The 13,362-nt window shown below is 68.2% G+C and overlaps 1 protein-coding gene across 11 annotated transcripts in view; it reads left to right on the top strand.

The window, feature by feature from the left end:
- Positions 1-1,826: 1,826 nt before the first annotated feature.
- Positions 1,827-13,362, top strand: part of SYNGAP1 (synaptic Ras GTPase activating protein 1) — a 39,207-nt gene continuing 27,671 nt past the window's right edge. For 6 of the 11 annotated variants that reach the window (XR_005101633.1, XM_037371950.1, XM_037371952.1 and 3 more), the window contains exons 1-5: positions 1,827-1,914; positions 3,401-3,522; positions 3,615-3,720; positions 9,294-9,391; positions 10,918-11,039. Coding sequence is in view for 9 of the 11 variants with exons in the window: in XM_037371950.1 (XP_037227847.1) it covers positions 1,893-1,914; positions 3,401-3,522; positions 3,615-3,720; positions 9,294-9,391; positions 10,918-11,039 (470 nt within the window). In the remaining 2 variants the exon portion in view is untranslated. Of the gene's footprint in view, positions 1,915-3,400; positions 3,523-3,614; positions 3,721-7,801; positions 8,126-9,293; positions 9,392-10,917; positions 11,040-13,362 lie in introns of those variants that run through there. The other 5 variants (XM_037371956.1, XM_037371960.1, XM_037371958.1 and 2 more) reach the window with 5 other exon arrangements.

Below are 13,362 nucleotides of genomic sequence, written 5' to 3' on the forward strand. Positions count from 1 at the left end.
GTGTCACTGGTGCCACTGCTGTCACTACTGTTCTGTATGACTGGTGTCGCTGCTGTCCTGCTTGTCACTGGTGCCACTGCTGTCACTGGTGTCACTGGTATGACTGGTGTCGCTGCTGTCCCTGCTGTCACTGGTGCCATGCTGTACTGGTGTCACTGGTATGACTGGTGTCGCTGCTGTGTCCCTCTGTCACTGGTGCCACGCTGTCACTGGTGTCACTGGTATCACTGGTGTCGCTGCTGTCCCTGCTGTCACTGGTGCCACTGCTGTCACTGGTGTCACTGGTATGACTGGTGTCGCTGCTGTCCCTGCTGTCCCTGGTGCCACTGCTGTCACTGGGTGTCACTGGTATCACTGGTGCCACTGCTGTCACTGGTGTCTGCTGTCCCTGCTGTCACTGGTGTCACTGGTATACTGGTTGCTCTGCGTCCCTGCTGTCCACTGGTGCCACTGCTGTCACTGGTGTCACTGGTATCACTGGTGTCGCTGCTGTCCCTGCTGTCACTGGTGCCACTGCTGTCACTGGTGTCACTGGTATGACTGGTGTCGCTGCTGTCCCTGCTGTCACTGGTGCCACTGCTGTCACTGGTGTCACTGGTATGACTGGTGTCGCTGCTGTCCCTGCTGTCACTGGTGCCATTGCTGTCACTGGTGTCACTGGTATCACTGGTGTCGCTGCTGTCCCTGCTGTCACTGGTGCCACTGCTGTCACTGGTGTCACTGGTATGACTGGTGTCGCTGCTGTCCCTGCTGTCACTGGTGCCACTGCTGTCACTGGTGTCACTGGTATCACTGGTGTCGCTGCTGTCCCTGCTGTCCCTGGTGCCACTGCTGTCACTGGGTGTCACTGGTATCACTGGTGCCACTGCTGTCACTGGTGTCGCTGCTGTCCCTGCTGTCACTGGTGTCACTGGTATGACTGGTGTCGCTGCTGTCCCTGCTGTCACTGGTGCCACTGCTGTCACTGGTGTCACTGGTATGACTGGTGTCGCTGCTGTCCACTGCTGTCACTGGTGCCACTGCTGTCCCTGGTGTCACTGGTGTCCCTGGTGTCACTGGTGTCCCTGGTGTCACTGGTGTCCCTGCTGTCGCTGCTGTCCCTGCTGTCGCTGGTGCCACTGGTGTCGCTGCTGTCACTGGTGCCACTGTTGTCACTGGTGTCACTGGTATGACTGGTGTCGCTGCTGTCCCTGCTGTCCCTGGTGCCACTGGTGTCACTGGTGTCACTGTATCACTGTTGCCACTGCTGTCACTGGTGTCGCTGCTGTCCCTGCTGTCCCTGCTGTCCCTGCTGTCGCTGGTGCCACTGGTGTCACTGGTATCACTGGTGCCACTGCTGTCACTGGTGTCGCTGCTGTCCCTGCTGTCCCTGCTGTCCCTGGTGCCACTGGTGTCACTGGTGTCACTGGTATCACTGGTGCCACTGCTGTCACTGGTGTCGCTGCTGTCCCTGCTGTCCCTGCTGTCGCTGGTGCCACTGGTGTCACTGGTATCACTGGTGCCACTGGTGTCGCTGCTGTTGTCCCTGCTGTCGCTGGTGCCACTGGCGGCAGTGGTGTCGCTTCTGTCGCTGCTGTCGCCTCTGTCGCCAGCGCCGGGGGGGGGGTGGGGGGCTTAAAGGCGCCGCCCCCAAACGCAGCCAGCGGGCCCCCCCCCCCCCCCGCCCCTCCCCCCCCCGCCCACCTCCCCCTCCCCCCCCGCCCTCCTGGGCCCGCCCCCTCCCCCCCCCGGACTCTTGGGTCCCCTCCCCCGACGCCTGCGTGTACCCCCCCGCCGCCACCCGGGCCCGCCCCCTCCCCCCCCCGCCGGACCCGCCCCCTCCCCCCCCCCCCCGCCTGGGTCCCCCGCGCCGCCCGTGCCGGCGCCCGGGGGAAGCGAGCGGCGGAGGAACCATGTCCTATGTCCCCTTCCGAGGTACCGGCACCGGCGGGGCACTGGGGGGGCACCGGGGGGCCGGGGGGGTCAGTGCCGGCCCGGCCCCGCAGCCGGTACCGGGGGGCGGTGGGGGGGGGGGGGCCGCGGCCCGGGGTGGGGCCGGGAGCGGCCCCGGGGGCAGCGGCCGGTGGGACCGGGCGGGGCGGCACCGGCACCGGCACCGGGGGCCGCTGGTGGCGGTACGGGGAGCCGGCACCGGGGGGGGGCCGGGACGCGGGGGCCGGCACCGGAGATGCCGGTACCAGAGATGCTGGTACCCAGGGATGCCGGTACTGAAGGATGCTGGTACCCGGGGATGCCGGTACCGGGGATGCTGGTACCAGGGATGTCGGTATTGGAGGGATGCCGGTACCGGGGAGATGCTGGTACCCAGAGATGCTAGTACTGGGGAGATGCTGGTACCCAGGGATGTCGGTACCGGGGATGCTGGTACCCAGGGATGCTGGTACCGGAGGGATGCCAGTACCGGGGAGATGCTGGTACCCAGGGATGCCGGTACCGGGGATGCCAGTACCAGGGAGATGCTGGTACCCAGGGATGCCGGTACCGGGGATGCTGGTACCGGAGGGATGCTGGTACCCGGGGATGCCGGTACCAGAGGGATGCTGGTACCCGGGGATGCCGGTACCGGGGAGATGCCGGTACCGGGGGAGGATGCTGCTAACGGGGAGATGCCGGTACTAGGGCTTGCTGGTACCGGGGGGCTGCTGGCACCGGGGGCTGCTGGTCCCAGTCCCGGGTTCTGGGGGGGGCTGCTGCTGCCGCGGGATGCCGGTCCCGGTGGCGGGTCCATCACCGCGGACAGGGCCCGGCCTGGGGGGCTCCGGGGCCGGGGGGGGGGGGGCGGCGGGGCCGGGGGGGACCCCGGAGACCGACCTGACCCACTTCGGAAACGGGGCCGGTGCCGGGGGGGGGCGGCAGTGGGGATGGGGGGGGGACACAAACCTGCCCTGTGGCCCGGAGACCCAGGCTGGGGGGGGGGAACCCAGGCGTCGGCGGGGGGGGGGGGGGGCATCCGGTGGGGGGGGGCACCCAGGCACGCGGCGGGGGGGGTGGGCACCCGGCGGGGGGGGGGGCACCCAGGCAGCCGGGCCTCAGCTCTCCCATCCCTCGCGTGGGAGGCCTGAGGGGGGACCCAGGCGTTCGGGCCTTGCCCATCCCCCCCCCGCCCCCCTACTCCCCCCCCCATATTGAAGCCCTGAAGGCCCCAAGCATCCGGGAGGGGGGGTGAGGGAGTGGGGGATGGGGGGGGACACCCCCAAGCATCCGGGTGGGACCAACATCCCCCCCCACCCCACCCCACCCCCCCGCCCATCACCGTGGGCTGCAGTTGCCGGAGCAACGCTGGGATGCAGGATGCTGACTGCCAGCACCCATGGGTGGGGGGGTGGGGGGCCAGCTTTTTGGGGGAGGGGTGGCCCAGCTGTGACCCCCCTCCCCCCTCCTACCTTCCCCCCCCCCCCAGATGTGCGAGGAGCCCCCCTGGCCCGCGGGCCTTACGCCCCATCGCCCTACGAGCGCCCACCCTGGAACCCCCGGTTCTGCATCATCTCCGGGAACCAGCTGCTGATGCTGGATGAGGAGGAGGTGAGTGGGGGGAGGGGGGGAGACGGTAGTGGGGGGGGGGGGGGGTCCACATCCCTCTGACACCCCCCACCCCCCCCCACCCCCCACCCCAGATCCACCCGCTGCTCATCCGGGACCGGCGAAGCGAACCGTGCCGGAGCAAACTGCTGCGCCGAACCGTCAGCGTCCCGGTGGAAGGGCGCCCCCACCCCGAGCACGGTACCGGGGAGGGGGGGATGGGCACGGGGGGGGGGGGGGGCCGGGCGCCTGGGTCCCCTTTGGGGGGGGGGAGGGAAAAGGGGGGGGGGGGGAAAGGGGGAGAAAAGGAGGCTCAACATCCCCCCCCCCCCCCCATGTAAAGCCATGGGAGCCATCCCATAATGCTCGCTGGAGGCACGCATGGCTGCTCGGCAACGGTTGCTAGGGAAACCCCGCGGCGCAGGGAGGCGGCTGGTCCTACCCCCCCCCCCCCAAAAAAACCATTCCCCCCCCCCAAATCAGCCACCCCACCCCCCCCCCAAAAAAAAAAAAAACAGGGAAAAAAAAAAAAGGGGGGACCCAGGAGCCATGACCCTGCCCCTCCCCCACCCGCCCTTGCCCCTCCCCCCCCGGACCCAGGGGCTCACCCCCCCCCCCCAAAAGCCCCCTCCCCCCCCCAAAAAAGGGGGGACCAAAGTGTTTGGGGCCTTGACCCCGCCCCTCCCCCACCCACCCTCGCCCCTCCCCCACCCAGGTGGCCGAGGGGGGAGGGGGTGTCACACCCCCCTCCCCCCCCCCGCACCCCCTCTGAGGTGGCCGGTGGCCCCGTGGGTGGCCTCGGGGGGGAGGGGTGGGGGGGTGGGGGGGATTGGGGACACGGGGGGACACGGCGGCGCCCCTCCCCCCCCCCCCGCCCCTCCCCCCGCTTCCTCCCGGCATTTTAAAAAAAGAATTTTGTCGCCCAGAGAAGTTGGGCGTCACCGTGGCAACGGCGCCGCGCGGGGGGGGGGACACATGGCCACCCCCGCCACCACCCGGGCCACCAGGGCCACCACTGTGGCTACCAGGGTCACCAGGGCCACCAGGGTCACCACTGGGGCCACCACAGCCACCACCGGGGCCACTGGGGTCACCAAGGCCACCAGGGCCACCACCAGGGCCACCACCGGGGCCACCACGGCCACCACTGGGGCCACCAGGGCCACCACAGCCACCCCTGATGCCACTGGGGCCACCAGGGCCACCACCACGGCCACTATGGCCACCTCTGCCACCACCAGGGCCACGGGGAGCACCAGGGCCACCCCTGCCACCACCAAGGCCACCAGGGCCACCGCCATGGCCACCACGGCCACCACTGGGGCCACCGGGGCCACCCCTATGGCCACCGTGGCCACCATGGCCACTGCCACCCCATGGCCACCACTGCCACCGCTGCCACCTCCCTGCCACCACCCACAGCCACCACCGTTGTCACTGTCACCACTGTCACACCTCCCTGTCCCCGCGGCCACCACCACGGCCACTGTGGCCACCATCCACGGCCTCTGTCCCTGCTGCCACCACTGTCACCATCACCCTGTCCCCACTGCCACCACTGTCCCCACTGCCACCATCACCACCACCATCAGTGTCATCAGTGTCACTGTCCCCACTGCCACCTCCGCCACCACTGCCACCGTGCCACCACTGTCACTGTCCCCACGGTCCCCATGGCCACCATTGTCACCACGGCCACCATCACCACCACTGCCACTGCCACCACGGTCCCCACGGCCATCGCTGCCACCAGTGTCATCACCGTCACCGTCTCCCTTGCTGCCATGGTCACCGCTGCCACCGGTGTCACCACAGTCACTGTCCCCACTGCTGCCACTGCCACCACTGCCACCAGTGCCACCAGTGCCGCTGTCCTCAGGGCCATCACTGTCCTCATGGCCACCAGTGTCACCATCACCATCGGTGTCACCACTGCCACTGTCCCCATTGCCACCGCTGCCACACCTGCCACCAGTGTCACTACTGCCACTGTCCCCATTGTCACCAGTGCCACCACTGCCACTGTCCCCATTGCCACCAGTGCCACCACCAGTGTCACTGTCTTCACTGTCCCCATTGCAACCAGTGCCACCAGTGCCACCACCAGTGTCACTGTCTCCACTGTCCTCATTGCCACCACTGCCACCAGTGCCACCACCAGTGCCACTGTCTCCACTGTCCCCATTGCAACCAGTGCCACCAGTGCCCTCATTGCCCCCAGTGCTCCCAGTCGCTCTCCCCAGTGCCCCCAGTGCCCCCAGTGCCCCCAGTGTCACTGTCCCCACAGTCACCGCCTGTCACTGTCCCCTGTGGGGACGTGGTGGCACCGCTGCGGGGGGGGGATGGGGCATATGTGTCCCCCCCCCAGGGTCCCCCCTCCCCGTCCAGCCCCCCCCCCCCCCAGGGTGGGGGGGGAGGGGACACCCACGGGACCCCGCGCGCGGCGGCGGGGCGTGGCCACGTCTCCCTGGCAACACCGCCCCGCCCCCCTCCCCCCCCTCCCCCCTCCCCCCCCCCCTCCCCCCCCCCATAATTTCCCGGGGACGGGGCGGGGCCGCGCGGGGCCGCGCGCGCCCGAGGTGAGCGGGGGGGGGGGGGGGGGGGGAGGAGGGGGGGGAGGGGCCGGCGGGGGCGCGCGGCGGGGGCGGAGCGTGCGCGCGCGCGGGGCGGCGGCGGCGGCGGCGGCGGCGGCGGGAGCGGCGGGGGGGGGGTGAGTGTGCAACGGCTGGGGTGAGTGTGCGACCTCCCCGGGGTGAGCGTGCAAGGATCAGGGTGAGTGTGCAAGGCCCGGGGTGAGTGTGCAAGGCTCGGGGGCTCGGGGGAGCGTGCACGGCTCGGGGTGAGCGTGCAAGGCTGGGAGCGAGCGTGCAAGGCTCGGGGTGAGCGTGCAAGGCTCGGGGTGAGCGTGCAAGGCTCGGGTGAGCGTGCAAGGCTCGGGTGAGCGTGCAAGGCTCAGGGGTGAGGGGGAGCTTGCACGGCTCGGGGTGAGCGTGCAAGTGCTCGGGGGTGACAGCAAACGTGCATGGCTCAGGGGTGAGTGTGCAAGGCTCTGGGGGTGGCAGGGAGCGTGCACGGCGCGAGGGTGAGTGTGCAAGGCTTGGGGTAAGGATGCGCTGCTGGGGGGTGAACGTGCAGGGCTGGCAGTGAGTGTGCAAAGCTCTGGGGGTGACAGGCAGCGTGCAAGGCTCTGGGGGGAGCGTGCAAGGCTGGCAGTGAGTGTGCAAGGCTCTGGGGGGAGCGTGCAGGGCTCAGGGGTAGCAGCGTGCAAAGCCAGGGTGAGCGTGCAAGGGCAGGGGTGACAGTGAGCGTGCCCAGCGCCAGGTGGAAGTGTGCCCGGTGGGGAGCGTGCAAGGCTCAGGGGAGTGAGTGTGCAAGGCTGGAGCGTGCATGGCTTCACAGGTGAGTGTGCACGGCTGGAGCAGGGAGGGTGAGTGTGCCCAGCTCTGGGGGTGAGTGTGAGTGTGCACAGTGCTGGTGTGGGGAGTGGGCATGCACGGCCGGGGGTGAGCGTGCACAGCTGGGAGGGGGATTGTGCATGGCTCGGGGGTGACAGTGAGTGTGCAGGGCCTGGGGTGAGTGTGCACAGCTGTGAGTGTGAGTGTGCACAGCTCCAGGGCAGCGTGCACGGCTTGGGGTGCGGGGGGGAGACTATGGCTCAGGGGTGAGGATGAGCGTGCACGGCCTGGAGCAAGTGTGCACAGCCTGGGGTGAGTGTGCACGGCTCCTGCTGCGAGTGTGAGCGTGCACGGCCTGGGGTGAGTGTGCACGGCTCCAGGTGAGTGTGCACGGCTCCTGCTGCGAGTGTGAGCGTGCACGGCCTGGGGTGAGTGTGCACAGCTCCAGGTGAGTGTGCACGGCTCCTGCTGCGAGTGTGAGCGTGCACGGCCTGAGGTGAGCATGCACAGCTCCAGGTGAGTGTGCACGGCTCCAGGTGAGTGTGCACGGCTCCTGCTACGAGTGTGAGCGTGCACGGCCTGAGGTGAGTGTGCACAGCTCCAGGTGAGTGTACACGGCTCCTGCTGCGAGTGTGAGTGTGCACAGGTCCAGGTGCGAGCATGCACGGCCTGGGGTGAGCGTGCAGAGCTCCAGGTGTGAGCACGAGTGTGCATGGCCCCGGGTGAGTGTGCATGGCCCCGGGTGAGTGTGAGCGGCTGGGGGCGAGTGTGCGCTGCTCGTGGTGGGAGTGCGAGCGTGCACAGCCCAGAGCAAGTGTGCACAGCCAGGGGGGGAGCGTGAGCGTGCAAGGCCAAGGCTGAGCGTGCAAGACCCCCGGTGCGAGCGTGCAACCCCAGCGCACGACTGAGTGTGCCCACCCTCCCCCAACAAAAAAACCCGCCGCCGCTCGTGCCCCCCCCCAACCCCCCCCCCCCCCCCCGCGGTGTGCACGTGGCACACGCGTGTGCAAGGCCTGCAGGGATGCAGCCGGGGGCCGGTTCCCCCCCGGGCACCCGTGGGGGTCGTGGGGGGCCCCCGGGGCGGCTCTAGGGCTGGGGAGGCGCCATGTGGGGCCCCCCCCAGCCGGGCCCCCCCTGGGCGCTGCGGGGCACCCTGGGACCCCCCCCCGGCACCCGCCTCAGCCTGGAGGGCGGCAGCAGGACCGTGGCCGGTAGGAACTGGGGGGGGGAGGGGTGGGGGGGGGTCTTGGGGGGGGGGGACCCCAAGATTGGGGGGGGTCTGGGGGGGGGGGGAGGCGGCGTTAGGGGCACCCCAAGGCCAAAGGCAGAGTTAAGGGGATGGGGGGGGGAGTTAGGGGGGGGTTGGGGGGGGGCAGAGATAAGGGGATTGGGGGGGGGGGGCAGATTTGAGGGGGGCAAAATTTGGGGGACCCCAAGGGCAGACTTAAGGGGATTTGGGGGGAGGGGCAGAATTGGGGTCCCCACGGGTCATGTTTAAGGGGATTTGGGGGGGGGGGGAGATGGGGGGCCAGATTTGGGGTCCCCAGGGGACAGGGTTAAGGGGATTTGGGGGGGGGGCAGATTGGGGGTCCCCAGGGGACAGGGTTAAGGGGATTTGGGGGGGGGCAGATTTGGGGTCTGCAGGGGGCAGGGGCAGGGTTAAGGTGATTGGGGGGGGGGGGGGCGCAGATTTGGGGTCTCCAGGGGACAGGGTTCAGGGGATTTGGGGGGGGGGTGTGTCAGAGTTTGGGGGACCCCAGGAGCACAGGGATGTCCCTGGTTTTTTGGTTTTTTTTTGGGGGGGGGGGACACACGACACGGGGGTGACGTCGGTGATGGGGGGGAGGGACAGAGGGAGGGGCAGAGGGATGGGGGAGGGGGCGATGGGACCCCGGGGGCTGCCGGGAGGTGGGGGGTGGGGCGGGGAGGGAGGGGGACCCCCAAGGCCCTCCCTGACACTGGGGTGACCCCGTGGCCCCCCCAGGACACCTGGGTCCCCCGTACCCCCCCCCCCCCAAGGTCCCCCCAAATTCTCCCAGGCCACCTGGGTCCCCCCCTTCCCCCCCCCCTCAGGCCACCTGGGTCCCCCCTTCCCCCCCCCCAGGCCACTAGTGTCCCCCCTAGACCACCTGTGTCCCCCCAAATTCCCCCAGCCCACCTGGGGGCGCCCCCCCCCAATGATGTATGCGCCCCCCCCCCCCCCCCCCCCCCCCAGACACCTGGGTCCCCCCTTCCATAACCCCACACCGCTTGGGGATGGGGGGGGGGATGGGGGGGGTCCCCCCTGTGTGTGTGTGTGTCCCCGCTGTCCCCTCAGGCTCCTGTCCCCCCTCCCCCACTCCCCAACCCCCCCCACCCCCCAATTCCCCCCCCCCCCAGATTACCACGGCGGCCGCTCCCGCAGGAAGAGCGTCCCCGGGGGGAAGCAGTACAGCATCAACATGGACGCCCCACCTGCCCCCCCCTTCCGGCCCTCGGTGAGCACACGCCTGTCGCCATGGTTACCCCTCCCACACACGCCTGTCGCCATGGTTACCCTCATCCTCAACACGCTTGTCGCCGCGGCCCCGCACACGCCTGTAGCCGCGGTCACCCCAGGTCTGCGCGGACGTGGGTGGGCCGGTCCTGTGCATGCTTGTTGCCACGGTAACCATGGGTTTGCACATGCCTGTTGTCATGGTTACCCACACATGTGTGTGGCCGTAGCTACCCCGCTCCCGCATGCGCCGTGGTGATGCTGCCCTGCACACATACGTTGCCGTGGTGACACCATCCTGCGTGCGTCGTGGTTACTGTGGTCCTGCACATGCCTGTCGCCATGGTTACCCCGTCTCGCGCACACGCCTGGCCCGGGTCATGCACGCGCTCCTGCACACGCGTGTGTTGCCATGGGTACCCCACAACTGTGTCTTCATGGTTACCACTGCCCTGCACACGCGTGTTCTCGCGGTTACCCTGGCTACTCACACGTGTATGACCGCGGTCCTGCATGTGTACGTTGCCATGGTGACCCAGCCCCCCCGCCCGCCCACGCACGCGTCACCGTCATCGCCGTGGCCACGCACATGCCTGTTGCCATGGTTACTGTGGGCCTGCATGCCGCCGCGGTTACCTTGGGCCTGCACATCCTTGTTGCCATGGTTACCATGGGCCTGCCCATGCCTGTTGCCATGGTTACTCCGGTCCTGCCCACCCAGTGACCCTGCCCCTGTGTCACCGTTGTCCCCTGGCTCCTGCACATGCGTGTTACCATGGTTACCCGCATCCCACATCCCCATGCCCCCCCATCTGTTGCCATGGTAACCCTTGGTCCTATACTACCCATCACTGTGGTAACCCTGGCCCTAACTACCCATTGCCACGGTAACCCTGGTCCTGTGTTACCCATCACCGTAATAACCCCAGCCCTAACTACCCGTTGCCACGGTAACCCCGGTCCTGCGTTACCCATCACCATGGTAACCCCAGTCCTATATTACCCATCACCGTGGTAACCCTAGTCCTATATTACCCATCGCCATGGTAACCCCGGTTTTATGGTACCCATCACCGTGGTAACCCTGGTCCTAACTACCCATCACCATGGTGACCCTGGTCCTATATTACCCATCGCCATGGTAACCCCGGTTTTATGGTACCCATCACCATGGTAACCCCAGTCTTATGGTACCCATCACCGTGGTAACCCCGGCCATATGGTCCCCATCACCATGGTAACCCCGGTCTTATGGTACCCATCACCATAGTGACCCTGGCCATACGTCCCCATCACCATGGTAACCCCGGTCCTAGCTTACCCGTCGCCATGGTAACCCTGGCCTTATGGTACCCACCATGATGATGACCCCGGCCTTACGGTCCCCATCACCACGGTAACCCAGGTCCTACACTACCCGTCGCCGTGGTCACATCCTACCACACCCCCCCCCTCCCCCCCGGTTCCCCCCGGCCCCCCCGCCCCCCCCGCGCCCCCCCCGCCCCCCCTCAGCCGCCTGTACCCCAGCAAGGCTTCCTGAGCCGCCGCCTGAAGAGCTCCATCAAGCGCACCAAGAGCCAGCCCAAGCTCGACCGCACCAGCAGCTTCCGCCAGATCCTGCCCCGCTTCCGCAGCGCCGACCACGACAGGTGGGGACACGCGGGGACACCTCGGGGACACCCGGGGGACACCTCAGGGACAGCCCTGGGGGTGGTCCTGGGGGCAGATGGCTGGGCGCGGGGGGGTGCGGGAGGCGGGGGAGCTAGGTGGCACCGGGGTGGAGATGGGGACAATCCTGCCCAGGTGGCACCGGGGTGGAGATGGGGACAATCCTGGCGAGGTGACACCAGGGTGGAGATGGGGACAATCCTGCCCAGGTGGCACCGGGGTGGAGATGGGGACAGTCCTGCCCAGGTGGCACCAGGGTGGACATGGGGACAGTCCTGGCCAGGTGGCACCAGGATGGAGATGGGGACAATCCTGCTCAGGTGGCACCGGGGTGGAGATGGGGACAGTCCTGCCCAGGTGGCACCGGGGTGGAGATGGGGACAATCCTGGCGAGGTGACACCAGGGTGGAGATGGGGACAATCCTGCCCAGGTGGCACCGGGGTGGAGATGGGGACAGTCCTGCCCAGGTGGCACCAGGGTGGACATGGGGACAGTCCTGGCCAGGTGGCACCAGGATGGAGATGGGGACAATCCTGCCCAGGTGGCACCGGGGTGGAGATGGGGACAGTCCTGCCCAGGTGGCACCAGGGTGGACATGGGGACAGTCCTGCCCAGGTGGCACCAGGGTGGAGATGGGGACAGTCCTGCCCAGGTGGCACCAGGGTGGAGATGGGGACAATCCTGCCCAGGTGGCACCAGGGTGGACATGGGGACAGTCCTGCCCAGGTGGCACCAGGATGGACATGGGGACAATCCTGCCCAGGTGGCACCAGGGTGGAGATTGGGACAATCCTGCCCAGGTGACACCAGGATGGACGTGGGGACAGTCCTGCTGCCTCAGTGACACTGGGTCAGGTGTGGGGACAATCCTGCCCAGGTGGCACCAGGGTGGAGATGGGGACAGTCCTGCCCCGGTGACACCAGGGTGGAGATGGGGATGGTCCTGCTGCCCCGGTGACACTGGGTCAGGTGTGGGGACAGTCCTGCCCCGGTGACACCAGGGTGGAGATGGGGACGGTCCTGCTGCCCTGGTGACACTGGGTCAGGTGTGGGGACAGTCCTGCCCAGGTGGCACCAGGGTGGAGATGGGGACAGTCCTGCCCCGGTGACACCAGGGTGGACGTGGGGACCGTCCTGCTGCCCCGGTGACACTGGGTCAGGTGTGGGGACAGTCCTGCTCCCTCCTGTCCCCAAGCTGGGCACAGGGACCGTCCCCGTTCCCTGAATGTCCCCAGGCTGAGTGTGGGGGTGGCCGGTCCAAGTGTCCCCCAGCCGGACACAGGGACAATCCCCCATGTGGGGCAGGACCCCAATGTCCCCCCTGTCCCCTGTGTCCCCATGTGGGACACGTCCCCACTGTCCTCATGTGGGGCAGGTCCCCAGTGTCCCCATTGTCCCCATGTGGGACACGTCCCCACTGTCCTCATGTGGGGCAGGTCCCCAGTGTCCCCATGTGGGTCAGACCCCATTGTCCCCATTCCCAGTGGGACAAGTCCCTGGTGTCCCCATGTGTGACAAGTCCCCAGTGTCCCCAGTGTCCCCATGTGTGGCAGGTCCCCAGTGTCCCCCACCGTCCCCATGTGGGGCAGGTCCCCAGTGTCCCCATTGTCCCCATGTGGGACACGTCCCCACTGTCCTCATGTGGGGCAGGTCCCCAGTGTCCCCATGTGGGTCAGACCCCATTGTCCCCATTCCCAGTGGGACAAGTCCCTGGTGTCCCCATGTGTGGCAGGTCCCCAGTGTCCCCACTGTCCCCATGTGGGGCACGTCCCCATTGTCCCCATGTGGGGCAGGTCCCCAGTGTCCCCAGTTTCCCCATGTGGGGCAGGTCCCCAGTGTCCCCTTTGTCCCCATGTGTGGCAGGTCCCCAGTGTCCCCAGTTTCCCCATGTGGGGCAGGTCCCCAGTGTCCCCATTGTCCCCATGTGTGGCAGGTCCCCAGTGTCCCCTTTGTCCCCATGTGTGGCAGGTCCCCAGTGTCCCCACTGTCCCCATGTGGGGCACGTCCCCGTTGTCCCCATGTGGGGCAGGTCCCCAGTGTCCCCATATGGATCAGGGGATCAGGTCCCCAGTGTCCCCATGTGTGACAGGTCCCCAGTGTCCCCACTGTCCCCATGTGGATCAGGGGATAGGTCCCCACTGTCCCCATGTGTGGCAGGTCCCCAGTGTCCCCACTGTCCCCATGTGGGGCAGGTCCCCAGTGTCCCCATGTGTGGCAGGTCCCCACTGTCCCCATGTGTGGCAGGTCCCCAGTGTCCCCACTGTCCCCATGTGGGGCACGTCCCCGTTGTCCCCATGTGGGGC

Source organism: Falco rusticolus, chromosome 22 (genome assembly GCF_015220075.1).
Source record: "Falco rusticolus isolate bFalRus1 chromosome 22, bFalRus1.pri, whole genome shotgun sequence".
Lineage (NCBI taxonomy): Eukaryota > Metazoa > Chordata > Aves > Falconiformes > Falconidae > Falco > Falco rusticolus.